This window comes from Sebastes fasciatus, chromosome 17 (assembly GCF_043250625.1).
Source record: "Sebastes fasciatus isolate fSebFas1 chromosome 17, fSebFas1.pri, whole genome shotgun sequence".
Lineage (NCBI taxonomy): Eukaryota > Metazoa > Chordata > Actinopteri > Perciformes > Sebastidae > Sebastes > Sebastes fasciatus.
The window spans coordinates 1,604,042-1,620,712 of NC_133811.1; the positions used below are offsets into that span (position 1 = coordinate 1,604,042).

The following is a 16,671-nucleotide window of genomic DNA, read 5'->3' on the forward strand; positions in this document are numbered from 1 at the left end:
CCATCTGTTCATGCAGCTCACCTGCCAAAATCACACAGCTTGAGGATGGCAGTTTCTGGGTCGACAAGCAGGTTTTGGGGCTTGATGTCTCTGTGACACACGCCCTGAGAATGGATATATGCCAGACTGCGAAACAACTGGTACATGTACACCTGAGGAGGTCACAGCATAAGAACAACTCAAGGTAAGCTGTTAAGATGGAAACAAACAAAAAATGAGAATAAAAAAACAACAATATGGTGCTTAGTATTACTGAGTTTGAGTTTCAAAAAGATGCCCTCTTGTGAGATGTTTACGAACAACACATTCCAAAGACTTGCACGAATATTATATATCTTAGACAACATAGAAATGTTTTGGTGGGAAAAAGCAGAAAATTACCTTGACATATATGATAGGAATTATGCTCTTGGCCTTGTTAAAATGCCTGGCAACCCTGTAGACCGTCTCAGGGACAAAGTCCAGCACCAGGTTGAGATACACTTCATCTTTCTGTACAGCACAGGACAGAGAGCGAGATATCATTGTGTTAAAATATGTACCATTTGATATCAATTTACAAGCCCTGCCCATCGTTAAAGATACCAATATTAACAATTATATATATTATAATATATTATATATTATAGATAAATATATTTGAAAGGTTTTTAAGTTTAAGTTTTATACACAACGACTGCCTGCTGCCATGGCTGTTGATTTACAAACAGTTTTATTTAAAAATAAAAAGGGACACAAACAAAATCTTGTGTCCAGTACAGAAGTGTTTCTATATTTGTCAGTGCAAGAAATGGATTGCTTCCCCTTTTTTAGGGTTGTATATGGTCAGGATGTGAATTTGTGGCTGAATTGTTACATAAATAGTCAGAGGTCATGTCTATTATGTTTTGTGAACAGTTTTTTCCACTTCTATCTTAATGTTTGATTGAAAGACAACTTATAATGAAGCAAATGACATTCAGTAATAGTAAATGGTAACATTTACTCGTCAGTATATTATACATTTTATACAAGGTGAAAAGGTATTAGCATGACATACAGCATGCAAGGTTAAAAGTATTTCAGTTTTTTATTAAAGCATGTGAATCAAAAGCATTCATCATATAGGTGGTGTGTAACAATATATACATACTTCACTAAGGTTTATGTCATCACTGACGTTGTTGCTGCCGTATTTATTCCTAGATGGAGTGTTAATGGAGCAGCTACAATGTTAGCATAGCCTGGCACTGATCGATCAGAACTCCATTCAGAAAACAAGCATCTTAAAAGTTATTTGCTTGTCGTCATGGTAACAGACCTGACAAAGCATGAATTCGGTCTTTTTACTAATCAGCATCATAATGTCGTTATTTCGGCATCATTTTGATCCGTTTATTGAAATTAAATCACAGCACAGTCTGTTTATTTTGGGTTCATACGGCAGTAGCAACGTGTTGGCTTGCTAGATACATATACAGTATGTGAATACAGCTCGCCGCCGGGTGACGTGATGAACCAAGACACAACGGCGTTTGGTTCTGACATATCTGGGACTTCACCAACATGTACAAAGCAGCAATAGAGGTTATTTCTGGAGGAAAGCGAGGCGAAAATGTGCTTGGCGCTTGGTGTGAATGCACGGTAACACAATACGAAGCACAACGTAACGTAACTTAAACAAACATAAACAATAGCACATGTACAACAACAGCACTATGTAATGATACACTGAACCGCTGACACGCTCCCCAGAAAACCTAAACACAGAACTGTTCTCCGCCTTTTCATTTTGAAAGAGCAACGACCAATGAAGAGACTCCTACAGTCGGCCGACCAATCCTGTAACTTCATCACTCACTCAGTCAGTCAGTCAGTGACAGACTTTAGCGTTTGTAGGACTGGCCCTCTGTGGTCCAGCCAAAAACTAGGGTTGTCAAAGTTAACGTCATAATAACGCTTTAACACAAACTTGTTTAAACGCCACTAAGTTAAAGCTAGAGTGAAGATACTGGCATCATATGAAATTAGAAAAATCAATGAATCCATTGGTACCAACCATGTCATACTAGTTTGTCGTGAAGAAGGCTAAATAATGTTCCAAACTTATCCTAAGTTTTGGCGAGGAAAAGCTGACATGGTCATTTTCAAAGGAGTCCCTTGACCTCTGACCTCCAGATCAGTGAATGTAAATGGGTTCTATGGGTACCCACTAGTCTCCCCTTTACAGACATGTCCACTTTATGATAATCACATGCAGTTTGGGGCAAGTCATAGTCAAGTCAGCACACTGACACACTGACAGCTGTTGTTGTCTGTTGGGCTGCAGTTTGCCATGTTATGATTTGAGCATATGTTTTATGCTAAATGCAGTACCTGTGAGGGTTTCTGGATCAATATCTGTCATTGTTTTGTGTTGTTAATTGATTTAAAATAATAAATATATACATACATTTGCATAAAGTAGCATATTTGATCACTCCCATGTTGATGAGAGGATTAAATACTTGACAAATCTCCCTTTAAGGTACATTTTTAACAGCACAACAAACAGTGCAATTCATTTGCGATTCATCGCGATTAACTACGGACAATCATGAGATTAATTGTAATTAAATGTTTTAATCACTTGACAGCCCCAAAAAAAACAAAAAAAACACAAGCTGTACCTTCTCTCCACTGGAGTAGAAGAAGTAACGTAGTCTGACAATGTTGCAGTGGTCCAGCTTCCTCATGATCTGCAGTTCCCGATTCTGCAAAGAAGAGAAAACACATGAGCGAAGATGGGAAATCAAGAAAACAAACCAAACGTGAGAAAAACTTTAAAAGACTGGAAACTTAACGTTTATATCACGACCTACCTTCATATTTTAAGAATGATAGTCTCATATTGAAAACAAAATAAAACACATGGGAGACAATGTCTGACCCAAGAACAGATGAAACACGAGAATTTGTGGAGAAATTGGTATATTACCTTGAACCTTTTATCCTGCAGAACCTTCTTAATGGCCACCATCTCTTGGCTGTCGATGAGGCGAGCTTGGTACACCACACCAAACGACCCATTGCCAATCACCTGTGAGGTTTTCACAAAAGAGGAAACAGTCAAGAAATCAATGAGAGCTCATCAGGTGAAGTACAAATAAAGAGGATTTATAAGGCTCTTGTTTCTGACTGCTGATGTACAATTTGAGCTTCTCAGTGTCAGCCCAGCTACAACAACAGAGGGTTCAAATGCACTTCAGGATTTCAAATAACCTCTGCCACAACTTTCCAGTTCATATTCATTTTCAGTGTCTAAATTGGTGCAACAACCTGTTTAAAGTAGGTCAGCAGCAAATTGTGATATTGGTTTTGGGGGAAGAGTCCGTCTTTCCTGTGTTTTCCAAAGAGCCGTGTTCACCAGCGCATAACACAGGCGGGTTCATGCTAACACAGAATCATTCCTATACAAATGCTGTTTAAATAATTCATTTATAGTAATCAAGTAGTCAGGTTACAGTGTTTCTTTTGGGTCTTTTCATACATGACAACATATGCAAAAACATTTTAAAAAGGTGCTACTGATAACATTCAGCCACTAGATGTTGCATTCTCCCCCCCTCCTCCCTCCCCCGTTCCATTGCATTCACTTCACAACAAGTCGTTGCCATGTACATACCGTCAATCTCAGCCATTTATCTGCTTTTTCCACACTAACTGATGACTAAGGCTGTCCGGAATACCATTTTTTGGGCTTCGAAGGTGCGGTGAGAAATATTTGAAGCGGCGCAGCAGGCTTACATGTTCTTCTCTCTGTTTGTCTCCATCTCCCCCATTTCAGTGCCTGAGACAGTGCCACTGCAGCAATACTGTACACATGTGCATACAGTACCTCTACACATAACATAAGTGATATCCGTCGGAAAACAAGGCAAAAGTGAGCATGGCTTACATCCCCCCGCTCACTGCTTGACCCCTACTAAAGTAGGGCCAAATGTTTTGCCCTTTAGGAACTAATAGAATTAGTCTATTGAGCACAATGCAGCTTGTTATTAGCTCACCTTCCTCAAAAAGGCACAACTGGACCACACTTTCAACCATCATACCAAATTTGAAGTTCCTAAGTTAAATAGTTTCCAAGTTCTGCTCCGGAAAGAAATGGACGGACTACGTTGTCGCGGGGGTATAATTACTAATAATAATTCATGTTGAATATGAATAATGAATAATGTTGTGGGATTAGTCCTTATTTCATGGGCCATTTTATATTTCTTGCTTATATATTAAAAAAAAAAAAACTGATTTGGAGGTCGATTACCACGGCAACGGTCGAAGCTTCGAAGCATTCGGGTCAGCCCTACTGCTGACCCAGAGATACCACGTGATATACCAAGGTCTTCATATTATTGCTTCACAAGCCTTGTTAGAAGTGGGAACCAAACGTCAGATATCTTCCACAGAGATAAACAAAACAATCATTTTGGACCCGCAAAGATTTTTAAAGTGATTAATTCAGTCATAATTTTTTTCAAGAAAATGCCATACTTTTATTTGGCACCTTTCTATATGCTCTGTGGATTAAAAAAAAATGTGTCTACATAAAAATTGTATCAATAAGACCTTTAAAACAACGGTAGGCGAACGTTAAAGCTGAAGTAGGTGAGATTGGAGCAAATATGATTAAAAAAAGTTATTTTTATAAAACGGTCGCTATATTGTGACAGTAGTACATGAAACAGATAACCTGAAAATAATCATGTTCCTCTGCGTCCTCCGGTGCTCCTATCGGCATTTGCAAGATTTCACAGACCGGAGGAAAACAAGCAGTAAGAGCTGATCTGAGGTCTGCTGTCCATCTGCTGTCTATGAGAGCTGGCTGTCAATCACTCACAAACTCTGACCAAATGGTCAAACTAGGCAGCGCTGATCAAATATGAATCAATATCATGTTACATTAATGCCTATTTCTCTCCTCAAACGTTTTCAGAATCATCTTGTAGTGTATGGTTTAGTTGTAAAATGAGAAAATTTGTGACGCCGCCGCCATTGTGAAATCTGGTGACCGGAACACAGCCAATAGGAACGCTCTCTCTCTGAAATGACCTGTGATTGGTCAAAGTCTCCCGTCACGGGCTAGATGTTCTAAAGTCTGAAAACAGAGCCATGAGGAGGAGCAGAAGTCTAGCTTTCTCTCAGAACACTTGAATTACAATATACTGAAAGGTTATTATGGAATTTTTGCCCAATAATGCCAAAAATATACTGCCTACTGAAGCTTTAAATCATTTTTTTTTTTATTTTACTCCCACTCTCACTTTGCCTCGCGGTAGCCCGTCTGCTTTCCAGCTGGATACGGGGCACATTGAAATCATGATGGGAAAACGAAAGAAGCCGCCCTCGCCAATGGATCGATAATGCCTGGTCATGTAATACACCCAACCGGGTCTGCAGCACTGCAGCACAGGCAGTACATGCAGGCGAACGGCGCCCGCATCCCTACATGCCACTCACCGCCGTTCATCTGCATGTACCACTAAAGCTCCAGTGACACAAAGTCAGCCAAAAACCAGCCAAGCCTCACCCCAAGCAGGCCCCTGGTGAGGGAAAAGGCAGGAGAATTGGCAGTGGGCAAGTAAAAAGAGAAGCTGTCCATTACATTACTTTGTATTTATGTAATAAATATACAAATGTCAATTAGATGGTAATCTGCATGAGAAATAAAGAAAAACAAAGAAAATGTGGTTATAATAACCATCCGCTTATAGTGATCAAAGCGATTTCCACTGTATTTCAGTAGTTTTATACGACACCGTGATTACCTTCAACTGCAGCAGACATTGGCAAAGTGTCAATATTTCTGATAAGCCAGTATAATAAGACTATTAACTTTGAGATAAAAAGTGTGATAAATGTATGTTAGCATACTATCACAGAGACATTATGCAATCTTAGAAGTGATAAAAGGAAACCCCCAGAAGGACCTGCAAAAGGTAAGAACAAGTCTCTGGCTCAATGCAACACCAATCTCATCCCATGTCATTTCATCAGCCTCTAACTGACACAATTATGTCACATTTTCAGATCACAGACAAGATAGCTAACAGAAAGTAGGCTATAAAGTCAGCATTGAAAGCCATAAATCTCAGCACCTGGCAAAGTAATTATGGACCCACTGGTATTGATCAACAACCTTATGAACTTCAGCCAGATATTGCAGTCATTGTGTGTAATGAGGTGATAAAAGTCTTAGTTACAGTAGAAGATGAGGTGATAAAGTTGTACTTCAACATATAAAGGACAGAGCGTCTTCTGATGACACTGTGAGGTCTTGGTTTTACTTCCTTGCTCACCTTGATGTCAGTGTAAGAGACTTCCTGTGGGCGGTCCGGTCCCTGACCTGGTGTGGCCACGACTGTAGTCACCTTCCCGCTGTCTCCTAGGAAACAAGCAGGAACAGGGTCAATATGAGGCCAGGGGATATAAGAATATATTGTTATGATTCAGAACACGTTATAGCAGTAATCTGATAATTGCTTTATTGTGCTAAAACTTGTGAAGTTATGAAAAGCATTAAAGTGGGTTGTGGTCCCTGTGGCTCTTTCTACAAAGAGACTATGATATGAAACGGGTTCACAGCGCAACCAAAACAATAGCCCCTGGCATTCAACCCTACAGTATAGTCAGCCTTAACATCTGGGCCGTCTGAATATTTAGGTGAATGACAGCCTAGTGAGTGGATGTCAACTTTAAGAAACCTGCAAGGAAGTAGAAAGGAATGGCAGGGGGCGCCGCTGTAGCTCACCCGGTAGAGCAGGCGCCCCATGTGCCAAGGCTGAGTCCTTACCGCAGCGGTTGGAGTCTGACCTGTGGCGCTTTGCTGCATGTCATCCCCCCCCTCTCTCCCCTTTCAATACCATCTCTATTACTATCATTAAAAAGCTCAAAAAAATAATCTTTAAAAAAAAGAAAGGAATGGCAGAGTTCATATTCAACACACTGGGACTAATTCAACTGGGAATTAACCCAAAAATAGGCCAACCACTTTCTCTGTCCTGATAAACTGTTTTAAGTGATAAAAGCCTTTCCTACAAGAATTATTTTGTTACCCTATCCTTTGGCAAAACACTGCAATGGTCGATCACATATCAGGTATAATACCTTGCAGCCACTGGCACTAGAATAGGGGGAAAACAAGACTTTTTGCTGTGTGAACTGTTTTTAATGTGTCAGTCTCCAACATGCCTTTTGGTGTGCAGAATGAACTGTGTAGAGTAATCAATCAAAAGACATGTTTGATGTGCACATACTGATTTTTCAACAGTCTGATGCTGGTTACACAAAATTGAACTAGCGGACCTGCCGGATGTAATTGACCGATCCTGACCAAAGTCCCCGTTAGTTACTGGTGCTAGGTCGGACATGTTTGACAAAAAGAAACATCGAGGCGGCAGAGATAAGCAGATATGATATAAACAAAGGAACAAAATCAGCAGGTTCACCAGAAACTCCTTCAGCTCAGAAATCCAGCAGGGCCTCCGGCAGTGACCTATAGTTGAAGCTCCGGCAGGAGAGAGCCTTGCCTCGCTGATCCACCGGTCCCCGCTGGGAGCCAGCACCGAAACCACACTGCTGGAGACCCAGGCCATATTGCTGAGCCGTCTGGAGGGAAGGGAGGCACAGGCGAACTGGAACCAGGACTAAGCAGAGCAGATTGTCAGACCCTGCTGCTGGAGTAAAATGATATGTTTTCTAAAGGGACTCTGGTGCTTGGAAACACTACCGCTTTTGTCCACAGGGACCGCCAAAATCAACACAGAAGGAAAGTTCCTCGTAATCACTGTGATTGTACTATGTAATGTGTCTGTGAAGACTGTGACACCACTGTAATGTGACTTACAGTGCATGGTTATGTTACCTTGAACAGATGTAGCATATCCAAGTATATCGAACATGAAAGGGGAAAGATGACTTAAGTTCTGCCGAGTTCCAAAACTGCTCAACAGAACAAAAAGGGGTGGTACTGCAGATGGAACAGATTACGGTTGTGACGATTCACTCACCTCACGATACAATACATGATATTGGGTTCACGATCTTGATACGATTTGATATTATAACAATTTTAACAAAACTTGAATGATGAAAATATATGACTGAAAAGGTAGCCTTTTATTCAAAAGGCACAAAATGCAAAACCATGCTGTTGTTTGCCCTATAGTTCCATTTTTTATGAAATTGTAATGTGTTATAACCAGTAACATGGTATAGCCTAATCATCTTGTAATAGAATGTGTCACTTCAATTCTACTCTCTGACTGAACCATTTTCCACACACTGAACTGAAAGGTTTCTCTCCAGTATGAATTCTCATATGCATCTTCAGTTTCCTATTTTGTGTTTCAACAGGGAATCCAAAATGCTGCCATACAAGCGATTTCAGAGACGGGGGGGCGTCTTCAATGCTAATTTCGCCTGACTCCTCCATTATTGCCTGGCTGCAAATCAGCTGCAAATGCACTAACCACACCAGCACTAGGGATGTGACGGTGAGGACATTTTCAACACCGTGTTACCGATTACACCGGACATTTTACAAGAAAAGATGACGGTCAACATGTGTAGCTTTCTTACTTAGATCTAACCACCGGGTGGCTGGCTGTGTGTCTGGCCTCTCCGGTCCAGCTTTTGTTTACGGGGCCGCAATGGTCTACCTGGCGCCGCACACACCGGCTGTGATCGCTCCGTCTTCCTCGCGGCGATTAACGCTACCTCAACGCTACCTCATTAACGTTATGGTTCCCTTATAGCACTGGGTTTAAATCAGAAATATTGCCAAATAAGCGTGTTTGCTTTTTGCTTTTACACCAAATCCTCTGCCAACTCTCAGTCTCTCAACTCTCTCTCGTCCCGTGTGTGTGAAATATGACACCGGCTGCTCTGAGCTGACTCCTTAAGATGCATTCACTTTCAGATTGTCGCGTCCGTCGTCCGAATATCTATTGATAACATGCCGCTGATACGCCAAAATGAACTAAATGGGTTTTATTACTGTAAAAAAAAAAGCAAGATGGCGGTGGGGGCGGTGGGTATGCAGTGTAATCAGTGTGTGCCTGACCACCGTGTAACACCAGTAACAACGACTACCGCAGCAAGCCTAACCAGCACAGACCTTGTTGTCCTGCTTCACCTACTGGTCTGTACTCAGAGCGCCCTCGTCTGTTCAAACAAAGCACTGAAAAAGACGAGAGAATGCAGATTAGTGCTTGTATGACTAGATGTACCTACAGTATTATGCCATGATATCGCCATTCAGTTTTTCGTCTCGACGACCATATCGTTGAGTTTTACATCGCAAAATTTCATGGCACGATATATTTGGTCCCACCCTTAGAACAGATACCTGCTGCCTTCAGATGGCTGTACAGAGATTCACCAGTGGAACGGAAAGACATTCTGTAAACACTAGCATACTGATAAAACACTTAGTATACCTCTACTCCAAATCTCCACAACAACAATCTGATCCACTTTATTCTCGGGGTGTTACTGTAGAAATGATAATGTGTGTAACTTCCGGTGAGGTAGCGGAAGTAGCAGTAAGCTAGTTAGTACCACAGGCTAACCATAGTGGCTATCCGCCAACGGTGCTTGTTTTGAAAAGTATCGCCTTCAATTTAGCAAATCCTGCTTTATATTTAACAGATATTTAACTAGAATTAAAGTCGCATTTTCTAAAATGTCATTGTGGAGCTGTGGTACGCTGTTCTGTACACTTTTGGCCCTTCAGCGCCACGCCAGGCAGCACTCCACTGTTGTTGAGAGCCTGACGAGCATGTTTGTGTGCTCATTCTCAGGGGGAATATCCATTAGACAGTCTACACTTTGATTGATGTCTTTTGGACCAAGAGTTGTTGAGAAAAGTGGTGAAAAGTAACGCCTCCGCCTGTGTAGGAAGATCATTAAGCTTAACGTGTTCCGTACAGAGCGCAGAACATGATTTCAATGGCGATTAAGGAACATTTTAAATGTCAAAATATTCAACTGATGTAATAAATGTTAACTTTGTTGACCTTTTATTAAATTACACTGCTGCAATATCTATATTGGGCCCGGGATTACGTGAAAACAGCGTCTGTGTTGACAGAGTTGCAATCAGTGCGCACCATTGATGTTAAAAATGCGCATTTCAAATAGGGATGTCGCAAGAACCGGTACTTCGGTACCAACTCGGTACCACGATTCTAAAAATGTGACGGTACTCGCTTTCTTCGGTACCGAACGATGCCTGTAATGGTCATTTGGTACCAGAGCGGAGGTACTGGAGATGCGATTCTTCCGGATCTAATGGGGGCAGTATACGCTTACAAGTGTTCTCATCTGGCGTGAAATGAAGGAAGAAGAAGAACGCCGTAACAGCACGGAAAACAACAACAACGCGAGACGTGAAAGATGGCAGCTGCTGCAGCTCTGCCTCCGCCTCAACTCGTTGAGAAAACAAATAGCAAGAGTCGGGTATGGAAGTACTTTGCGTTCGAGGCAGATTTACAAGGAGTAATAATAGATTCGCAAAAACCAGTATGCGGAGCAGTAACGGTGCCGTCGTACTTTTCTTTCCAAAAGAAGGAAATACTTCCAATTTAGCAAAGCACCTCAAAGACAGACATCCAGACAATAGTGTTGGTTTTAAATACTTGTAGGCTACATGCCACCGTTCTGTTTTAATATGTTAATAGACGTTTCTTTTTATTTATTACTTAAAGGCTACATGCCTCTGTTTTTTGTAATGTTCAAACTTTTTAATAAAGGACTGCGTGTTGAATTACATGGGATTTATTGTTTTTTTTACCGTGGTATCGAATTAGTATCGAGAATCATGCAAATTCACTGGTATTGGTATCGACTACTAGATTTCTGGTACCGTGACATCCCTAATTTCAAAGCATTTATTCAACAAAGGGTAATATATTTAACAGCTTGTGATAGCATAGTAATCATTTCATACAGACTAAAGTACTGTGAGAAGCATAAATTAAGTTGAAATGTACATTTTCGCTGCTCTAGTCATCTCCCCTCTCAAGCCGCTGTGGGCACACCTCACAAACTTACTGAAGTCCCACAGGAACAAATGGAATGAAAGAGGGGGAACTGAAGATGACGCCCAAATACATTTTATGCACGATCTGAAGTATTTATTCAGCTATAATGTCATCTGTATGGAACTTCGTTAGTGTACAGAATATAGTTAGTGTACGTTAGTTGGGCTACGAAAGAACAGCGGAGAAGAGACGTCGGGTCCTTGAAGGACTGACAGCAGAGCCAGGAGAACATCAGCTAGGATTTCATGTTTAGGGAGGACACAGAATTGTAGCTTTGGTTTAATGACAGCCAGTTACTTTTACTATTTTCTGTACAGTTTAAAATGTGAGGCAGTTCATGGCATGGAGTGCAGGGCAGCATTACACTAAAAATAGTTTAAGTACTAGGGATCGAGCGATATGCTTTTTTCAGGACCGATACCGATACGGATTATTAGTAATCAAGGACACCGATACTTTGAACAGATATACATTTGCAGTAAAAATGTAAATCTTGGTGTCAAAAATGGGAATAACCCGAAACTTCATTGAAATGCATTAAAGCATATGTTTAATTAAAAGAGAACTTTTAAACATTATCTTAGAACAAAAAGTGCAGGGAGCTCCCAGCTTCTTTTAAGTTAACTGAACATTTTAATAAATAAATGAACAATATCTCTCAGAAGTTTTATAAAGTGTAAAAATAAATAAAACTAGCAAAACTTAAATTTGAGTCTCAATTCAGCAGACTGTGGTGCAGAAAGCAGAGTGGCTCAGCCTGTTCTCCAGTGAGACGGCTTCTGTTCCTCCCATAAACTACAATACTTCATGACCAATGATTACTAGAACTGGATATGTCCAATAGCAATAGAAATGACTATTCAAGTCTATACAGTGCATGCATGGATTAACACAGGCCTTATATGCAGCTCCATTCCATTCCATTACACTGGGCCTCTCTAACAGCAAGATGTGACTGGAACTGCTTTCTATTTATTTATAAAGCCTGTTACTTGCCATTATATATCACATAACATATTACTTATATTATAACACAACTGAACCAGGTCAATTTAAAACCACGATGACCAACTATTCTACTCTTTAATATAACTTCAATTTTAACTGTGTTCTGATTTTGTCTGTTTGTTTTCTTGTTAATTATTCTTTTTTGTGTATTTATTCAGTTTTATCTGTACTCTGGACATCACTGAAAATGAGGGCATGTCCTCAATGATTCCTTGAGATTTAAATAAAAGTTAAATGAATGAATTACGTCTAAAGTCGCTAACAACAATATCCAGCATGTCTCTACCAAAACCAGAGTCAGAGCTGCTTCAGGACAGTTACTCGTGAGTAATGTTACATTCGCAAATCAGCAGCTAAAATACGCTTCAGTTCGACTAAGAGATATAACTAACGCTACATAAATAAACACTATTATCTCAATGCAACAACGTGCATTATTCTGACCTTTTCAGCGGTGTAACTGGTAAACTGGACATGCTTGTCAGCATATAAATAGATCATAAGATTGTGGTGTTTTTGCAACTTCAGCATAAAAGATTGGGACGTTTATTGGATCATAACTCCGTCTGTCTGTGCTTTTTTGAATGCAAGTCTGAGGCACGGTAACCCTCAGTGTTGATTGGCTATTGCTCATGGCGTTTAACCAATCAGATAGTGCTGTGAGCGGGACGTTGAGCCAGACTGCACAGTGGAAAGCACTGACAGCAGGCTGACACAGAGAGAAGGCTGATCAGAGCCAAAGTAGCGCATTTATAAAGCAATGTATTTTATCGGTTAAAAGAAATGCAGATAATCGGCAAAATGCCGAATCTCGGCCAGGCCGATAATCGGTCGATCCCTATTAAGTACGGTTATCTGTGTAGAAAAAAACGAAACCGTGTTACTGTAGTAGTACTGATATGCCTCAGAACCTTTCAGATTGTTCATCGCTTCACCGTCTGTAGCAACAGAGTCAATAACATAGCTAAATATACTAGTGTAGGTTATCTGAGGCCACTTCTTCAGGTCAACCTCCCATCCCTCTATAGTAGAGGGCAGAGGTATGATCACATCTTCCCCTTTGAGCTGTAATAGGTGGTGTTTACACATGTTTTACTAGATTTTTAATACAATCGCTGTAAGAGAGAGGGTTAGCGTACTGTTACCATGGAAAACGATTAAGTGACACGACGCGCCAGAAGTTACGCCCATTATTCACGCAAGGCATCATGGGGGCTAGGAATAAGGTGGATACTTCACCCTTAAAAATGTCAGAACTTTTTCATTGTGTTTTTTTTTACCAACAGCTTTAGGGCTAACTAACCACACATTTTACTAAATAGAAAAATGATGTTCACTAATGTTCACTCTAGGGATGCTCATTTTGAAAAATGTTCTTAACCGATAACCGATCCCCGTTAACCCATTATTAACCGACGAGATTTGTGCCTCGTACCAGCTGCAGGAGGACAACAGATATTGGTTGACGGGAGTCTCCAGTTCACCGTCTGGGAGCGTTAACTTAGCAGCTACGATGCTGCGTTCACTGTCTCCAGTTCACCGTCCGGGAGCGTTAACTTAGCAGCTACGATGCTGCGTTCACTGTCCCCAGTTCACCGTCCGGGAGTGTTAACTTAGCAGCTACGATGCTGCGTGTAGTGTCGCGCACATGCAGCCACTTTCCCAGTAAAAGTCTCCACCGCACATTTAGTTTAGTTTAGCAGGTTGTCAGCTGTGTGTCTGCCCGGTGTAACTTTAGCGAGTGTCCAACAAACAGTGTGTGTATTTGTGCTACGTTAGCAGCTCTAGCATTGCCGGAGGCTTCGTGTTCGCCGCCGCACACGTAGTCTGAGTAACTTTAGTGAGTTTCCAACAGACCGTGTGTGTGTGTTGGTGGTGAGTGTGAGGTTGTTGGTGGTGTTCTAGTTGTGATCGTAGGTGTAGCAGTGTGTGTTCAGTTTATTTGTTGGTGAATAAATGCTATGAAACTACAACTCCTCCACTCCGCTCAAGTGAGCCAGAGACCGGAGCCGACTTCCTGTATCCTGCAACTCCGGCTCCGCCTCTTAATTATTAACATTTCTTTTAACCATTTTAATCGATAGCGTTAATCGGGTAAAATGCTTAATGTCGGTTAACGGTTAAACGGTTAATATGGACATCCCTAGTTCACTCAATTGTTAGTTTTGTAAATGTTCTTTTATGTAGAGAGCAGTATCACAGCATCGCAGTCCAGTAAATTGTATTGGGGGTATAGCAGACATTCACAGGCCAACCAGAGTAAGAAACAAAAATGGTACAGAAAGCAATTATTAGAATACACAATGACAGATAATGGCTAATTTAAAGACAGGAAGCTATAATATCCACAGTATCACCCAATAAAGAGGAGAAAAAATCTTAGTCAACTTAAAAACCTTGGATGTGGAGTCGCAGTGATACAGGAGACTTATTTGGTGGAAACTGAACACAAAAAGCTTAGGAGAGAGTGGGTGGGTGAGGTATTTAGTGCCTCCTATGGGAAAAAGAGAGGGGTGGCCATCCTAGTCAATAAAAATTATTTTTTTCCGTAGAGAAAGTGCTCCAAGACACATTGGGGAGATACGCAATAGTAATTGTTACAATAAATGGTAATGAAGTAACAATACTAAATGTCTATGCACCAACTGAAGATGATCACTCTTTCTTTAGAGACATTGCAAATATAATTGCAGAAAATGCCAAAGGCATGATAATTCTTAGGCATGATAATTCTTAGAAAATATAGATACCAAAAATCAGACATACTTGCTTGGGCTGCTGCTGTTGATTGCAAAGAAGATGATTACAGTGTCATGGAGAAATGTAAAGCCACCAAATGTTCAACAGTGGAGGGAAAGATTGAAAAGTGTATATTTATATGGAAAGCATAACAGCTAAACTCCAGTTAAGGACTGATGCTTTCAACATCATGTGGACACCGGTAATACTACAACTGCCAAGACTGATTAAGACACTACTTCTCCATAGCCCCAGTGGAGGGGAGGAGCTTGACTGGTAATGTATACGTGTAAGTGGAACCATATATACAGACATGATTGTGACGGTAGATAACTGCTTGTATAGTGGTGTCAAATGACAAAATAAGTTCCCCAAGTGGCATACAAGTGTCTGGTTAAACATAACGGGTGATTACATATCAAGTACAATTAATTATGATGAGGTTGCTTGGGTGCCTGTGTATGTGATGCTTCTGCGAAAGAACTCTAAGATGATCTTATGTGATGCTGACAGCTGCTGTGTGATTTGTGTATCTTGTTTGTACGTTAATTTTTTTTTGTGAATAAATGTTGAGTGCAAAAAAAAAACAAAGAACAATCTGCTAACCGACCACTCTAACTTAGAACAACTCACATCAACCCTTAATGCTGACAAAACAAAACTCATGCTGTTCTCAAATGCAAAATCTAAGCCACTGAATCTACCACCTGTCACCACTTTTCAGGGCTCTGAAATTGAGTCTGTATCTCAATACAAGTATTTTGGAATTGTGATTGATGATTTTCTGTCTTTTAAGCCTCACATTCAGCAGATGGTTAAAAAACTAAAGTTGAAATTGGGTTTTTATTTTAGAAACAAAGTCTTGCTTTTCCTTAGAGGCCAAAAAGAGGCTGGTCGCTGCCACCTTTATGCCTGTGCTGGACTATGGCGATGTTATATACATGCATGCATCTTCTCAGAGCCTACGCACACTGGATACTGTCTACCACGGAGCACTGAGATTTATTACAAATTTTAAAGCCCTTACGCACCATGGTCTGCCTTGTCCACCCGTAGACTGAACCACTGGCGTCTTCTTATTTCTAAGGCTATTCTTGGTCTGCTTCCATCTTATCTACGGACCTACATCCTTCAAAAAAGTACGGGAAGTTACTGTCTTCGCTAACAGGACTTAATCCTACCAACTGTCCCCGAAGTCCGTATTGAAATGGGAAAAAGAGCATTCAAGTATGCTGCCACCTCTTCTTGGAATCAGCTACCTGAAACTTGGAGAGCTGGTCTCACTGAATGTCTTTAAAGTGCTTCAAAAAGATTTGGAAGCAAGCACATCTGGTTGTAGATGTTTTGAATGCTGATGAATGTTTTTTGATACCTTATGATTCTGTAATTTGCTCTTTGTCTTCGTTTTTCAATTGTTTGTTTGTTTTATGTCTGCAACCGTGTAACTGTGCTGCTGCCGATCTTGGCCAGGACACTCTTGGAAAAGAGATTTTTAATCTCAATAAGTTTTACTCCTGGTTAAATAAAGGTTAAGAAGAAAGGACAATTTGACCTCATTCCATAACACCTGGTCTCCTTTCCTGCAGTACATTCAGAGCTGATTCCCCTCTACACCACCCCACACAGATTTGCTCAAATACAATAACTCAAAATAACCCACAATGCACCTCCTCAACATTGCCAATCATGACAGGTTCTCCCCCTTCCCTCCCCCAATTGTTTGTCTGGTCTTTGCGTTTTGTTTCGTTTTGTTCGTTGATGTTTTATACTGTGCTGTCTTGTAATGTACTGTAATATGTTATTAAAGCTAAAATTAAAAAACAAAAAAAAGAACTAGCAGTTCAAAATGGAAGTGCTGCAAGAA

The 16,671-nt window shown here is 40.7% G+C and overlaps 1 protein-coding gene across 1 annotated transcript in view; it reads right to left on the reverse strand.

The window, feature by feature from the left end:
• Nucleotides 1-16,671, reverse strand: part of LOC141754069 (glycogen synthase kinase-3 beta-like) — a 39,079-nt gene that overhangs the window by 12,895 nt on the left and 9,513 nt on the right. Inside the window, exons 2-6 of the mRNA XM_074612890.1 lie at nucleotides 6,315-6,400; nucleotides 2,957-3,058; nucleotides 2,649-2,732; nucleotides 382-492; nucleotides 22-152 (exon numbers count right to left, since the gene is read on the reverse strand). Of these exons, the coding sequence (XP_074468991.1) occupies nucleotides 22-152; nucleotides 382-492; nucleotides 2,649-2,732; nucleotides 2,957-3,058; nucleotides 6,315-6,400 (514 nt within the window). The remainder of the gene's footprint in view (nucleotides 1-21; nucleotides 153-381; nucleotides 493-2,648; nucleotides 2,733-2,956; nucleotides 3,059-6,314; nucleotides 6,401-16,671) is intronic.